Genomic DNA, 4739 nt, shown 5'->3' with positions numbered 1-4739 from the left:
CTCCAACATTATTCTCCATACTAAAGGCTACAAAAGATTGAACACAATTTAATTTATATAATCCATCTGCCAAACAACCATTGCCAACTGTACAAGAGTGATGAAATAAATTAAAACCACTTTTATTAAATTCAAATGAATATCCAGACATAACAAGCTTAGACACTGAAATTAAATTCCTTCTCATAGAAGGTACATAGACTGTATCTACCAAATCTAAAGAAAAAACTAAACTCTAACTGAAGTCTAATAACTCCTATGGACTCGACTGCAACCTTCATGCCATTCCCTACGAACACGTTCACTTCATTTTTATTTGGTACTCTTCTGCTTATGAACCCCTGCAAAGAATGAGTGACATGAAAAGAAGCTCCAGTATCAATCCACCAAGAATCAGAAGGGACATCAATTAAACTAGACTCAAAACAAACTAAGACTAGAGGTTTACTGTTTTTCTTTTCAAGCCAAGCTTTGAACTTGCGACACTCCTTTTTCATATAACCATACTTTTTGCAAAAGAAACACTTAACCTCATCCTTATTTGGTTTTGAAACCTAGAGGTCCATTGAGTGGTACAATGTTTTTCGTAGGGTTCTTATGAGAGGATTTGAATTTATTATTTTGACGGTTTTTACCTTTCCCATGGTACACAAGTTGCACACTCTCACTTTTTTCACGACGAAGCCTTTCTTCTTCCTGGACACAAATAGAAATCAATTCATTCAACTCCCACTTCACACGTTGAGTATTATAGGTCACCTTAAGCTGTCCATATTGGGATGGAAGAGAATTGAGAGCCAAGTGAACTAGGAAGGGATCAGAAATAGGAACATCTAAGGATTTCAGCTTATTTGCTATATCTATCATCCGCAAAATGTACTCACGTACACTTCCATTACCATCAAACCTCATACTTGTTAAATTATTCATTAGGTTTCCAGTTTCAGCCTTATTTGACTCTACAAACTTCTGTCCCACGGCATCTAAGAATTGTTTTGCATTATTGCACTCCGGAACTCCACCACGAATAGTGTCAGACATAGATATCTTCATGATTAAGAGACATATGCAGTTAGCCCTATCCCATTTTTCATGTTTCAGCCTCTCTTCATGTGAGCTATCCTCAGTTGGCTTAGGTGGTTCATCTTGCCTTAATGCTAAGTCAAGATCCATTAGCCCAAGAACAATCTCTAGATCTTGTTTCCATTTCTTATAATTGGTCCGAGTCAATGTCTCAATAGAAGAAAATTGGGTATTCATTCCAGGAGCATTCATAACTGCGTAAACAAAACAAATCATGCTATTTTACAATTATAATAATGAAAATAGCTAATTTTAATCAAAGATTAAACCCCAATAATTCCGTATGCATTGTTATACTCTTTCCTTTGGGTGAAAATAAAACATGCGACAAAGCTAATTTATAAAATATAAAATTATTAAAAAAACCTTAACACCTTTGGGCAAAGATATATTTAAAATTCTATATTTTATAAATTACTCTGTGCCATTTTTGAATTGAACCAAATAAAAATCTCCTTTAGGTGGATCAATATTATGTAATAACTCAAAAATGCAACTTTGATCAAAACACCATTAAACTAAGAAAATCCTATAAATATCATGAATGAACCACTTTGGTAGCTTACTCAATCAACCTATTAGTATTTTCTTAGGTCAAATCACCAATCAACATCTCATTACATTATATCCAAATTAAAACAGAATATATTGAAACAGTGAAAAAATAAATAAATCACGTTAACATCTCATTTACATCCAAATTAAAATAGAAACATAATATATTGAAACAGTGAAAATAATAAATCACGTCAACATCTCATTATATTTATATCCAAATTAAAACAGAATATATTGAAACACTGAAAATAATAAATCACGTCAACATTTCATTATATTTATATCCAAATTAAAACAGAATATATTGAAATAGATGTGAAATTATTAATCAGTATATTATAATATTTATATCCAAAATAATGACCTAATATTTTAAATCTGTAGAAACAGAATCACGTGAAAATATTTGACATAATATATTAAATTATTATTGAAAATAAATAGGTCTTAAGATGTGTTTGGATGGCTCTGATACCACATGTAAATAAATTTAGGAAACCATACACATGCTTAAAACACAATAATATAATAATAAACAGTATGTAACAAAGAATACCTGTGGAAGCTATTACGCACCGAAAAGTAGAACAACGTACAAGATCTGCAAAAAAAAACGTTTTGCTTGATCTTCCACCCTCTCCACATTTGCTCAGATGTCTATTCAATGGGCTAGACTAAACTGAATTAAGCGTATATGTGAGAGTGGGGACCAAACAATATATATAACGTATCTGATAAAATCCCTCCCATCAAGGGATCCTTATCAGATAACAACAAACCCAACGTAACGTGAGTTATGTTTATCGCATTATATATAACCATATATAATGCTAATATATATTTATATTCTTATCCATATCTCATAACACATGATTACATGTGACTAAGGTATACCATAACCCAATAATTTATAATCACCTTAATAGGGTATCCAGTAATCATATATATGGTCTCAGTCATCCATCCGGGTTTTAATAACGTTAATCAATGAAAGCCCAAAAATTCTTACAAAAACTGCTTACATGACATTTTTGAAAAACCAAAATTCGTAGAGCCTGGTGGATGCTCTTAGCATTGCATCAAAGCATTGACCCGTCATTTCAAATCGAATGGATTAATAAATCAAAATGTCCGCTAATTCACATGGTTCAGGCAACATCTGTAAGCATGAGTTTGCGTTGTCTTTCCATAAAAGATTGATTCAAATTCTTAACCTATTTTTTCACTTTTTACAACATTTAATCAAGTAGTTCTGTTGTGATCAATCAAAATTAATGATCCCCATTCTACCACCCAGCTATTGAACTTTTTATCTCCTCTTAGATTTATTTTCATAAGCAATTTCATGTATTAGAAAGGAAGAAATATGGGACACTTAAGAAATATCAGTTTAATTTATATATGATTCAAGAAATGCTCTAAAATAATAATAAAAAAGGAAAATATAGCAGAAATAATTGTGCACTGAGTATATTCATTTATAAGAACATGAAAAAGAGAAATATATATGTTTCTATAAGTATGAACATCTAATCATAAATCTTTTTGGAGTAACAAAATTTTGGATAGCTATGATATTGAATCATGATTTATTGGCTAGTGGTTGAGAATGTTGAGGAGGGAAACTCGAGTTTTGATTAAGCGCCTGAACAAGGACTCAAGTCCTTCCTCATGATCTTGAATGCTCCACTCCAATTTTTTCAGTAGGTTTTGCACATTCTTAACATACATGCTTTTATCAGACATTGCAGCATCGACCTTCTCAAACTCATTCAAATCAGTTTCTTCATCTTGACCTGGTGCATTTTTCTGGTGCATCAGCTTGGACATCAAAGACCATCTGCTCGGCCTTGATTGCACTTTTGTCCCTGTGGCGTAGGACAACATGGACTCGAACATGGTGAGAGTGACAGCTTCAACCTCATTAAACATGCTAACAATGGCCATAGTTTCATGGTCATTGTCTAAAGATGTGAGGCTTTGGTTGTTTCTAAAATTACTCTTCAGATCCTTCAGGCACTTTTGGATCAACTTCTTAGCCTTCTTTCTTGAGGAAAAGTAGTCACCAAAGCCATTTGTATCACGTCTTCTGCGCAGGATTGAGAGTAGCTCTTGTACATCTTGCTTTGCTTGTGAGAAGACATCTTTAGCAATGGCACACACATCCAACAGCCTGAGGTACCTGTCTAATGCCTCATCAACCCATTTATGGTGGCGTTGTTAGGCAAATACTTGTTGAGTGTGTGGCAACAAAAGCAAATCATCCACACAATCATACAACTCTTCAAGACCACTTAGTCTGTTGCTGATGGATGTGGCTTCAGAAGCCTTAACTCTGCACAAATGCTCCTCGAATTGAGGAATGAGCGGATGAGATGTAAAGGGCAAGCTAACAGAGCGAGCATGGAAACCGGTTTTTGATCTCAAAGGAGATGAAGCCATCTTAATTTGTTTCTTATTACAAATTAGGCTCTTAACACTAGAATTTACAAAGCAATCTCAAGTCTGAGTTGCTTTCCCTTTTCACAAGCTAGCTCAATATATATATATATATATATATATATATATATATATATATATATATATCATCATAAGGTGAAGGAAACATAAGGAATCTCACCCTCTTCAACAATCAATGAATGGCAACGTGATTGTGATTTGGATCTAACTACTACCTTGCCAATGTCTAGGCAATGTCTCCCTCCCACCAGGTCCCAAACTCACCACTAAAATGTTTTTAATTTCGAAAATCACATCCATAGTTCAAAGCATAAAATGATGGCATATATGTATTATTTTACAGATCGAAATGCATTGCAATAGCAGCACGAGTGGCATTGGCACCATGTTTCCCATAACCAGGAAATGCCAGCACAATTCTTTCTTTTCTGTTTCATTCATGTCCACAGCCAAGCGTCTGAGTATATGTATGTGCAAGGAATCACATTATATTTTATGTTTTCATTACTTGATTATATTAATTACCATCATAAACAAATACGAGATTTAATAATGATGCTAAGATGATGCCTGCCTTCTCGCTGTGCTATGTTCTGATTGGTTGCGTACTCGTGCATATGTATCATTTAGAGCCTCTC

General features: G+C 33.7%; 1 protein-coding gene across 1 annotated transcript; it reads right to left on the bottom strand.

Moving 5' to 3' along the window:
• Positions 1 to 3237: 3237 nt before the first annotated feature.
• Positions 3238 to 4083, bottom strand: LOC132295685 (uncharacterized). The gene is made up of 2 exons (XM_059793983.1): positions 3920 to 4083; positions 3238 to 3823 (listed from the first exon to the last, which is right to left on the bottom strand). Exons 1-2 carry the CDS (start codon positions 4081 to 4083, stop codon positions 3238 to 3240), a joined length of 750 nt encoding a protein of 249 aa, XP_059649966.1.
• Positions 4084 to 4739: the final 656 nt, after the last annotated feature.

This window comes from Cornus florida, unplaced genomic scaffold (genome assembly GCF_030987335.1).
Source record: "Cornus florida cultivar Cherokee Brave unplaced genomic scaffold, ASM3098733v1 CherokeeBrave_3.0.0_Hap2_Chr02, whole genome shotgun sequence".
Lineage (NCBI taxonomy): Eukaryota > Viridiplantae > Streptophyta > Magnoliopsida > Cornales > Cornaceae > Cornus > Cornus florida.
Note: the sequence above shows the minus strand (reverse complement) of the source record. Positions and strands in the feature narration are given on the sequence as shown.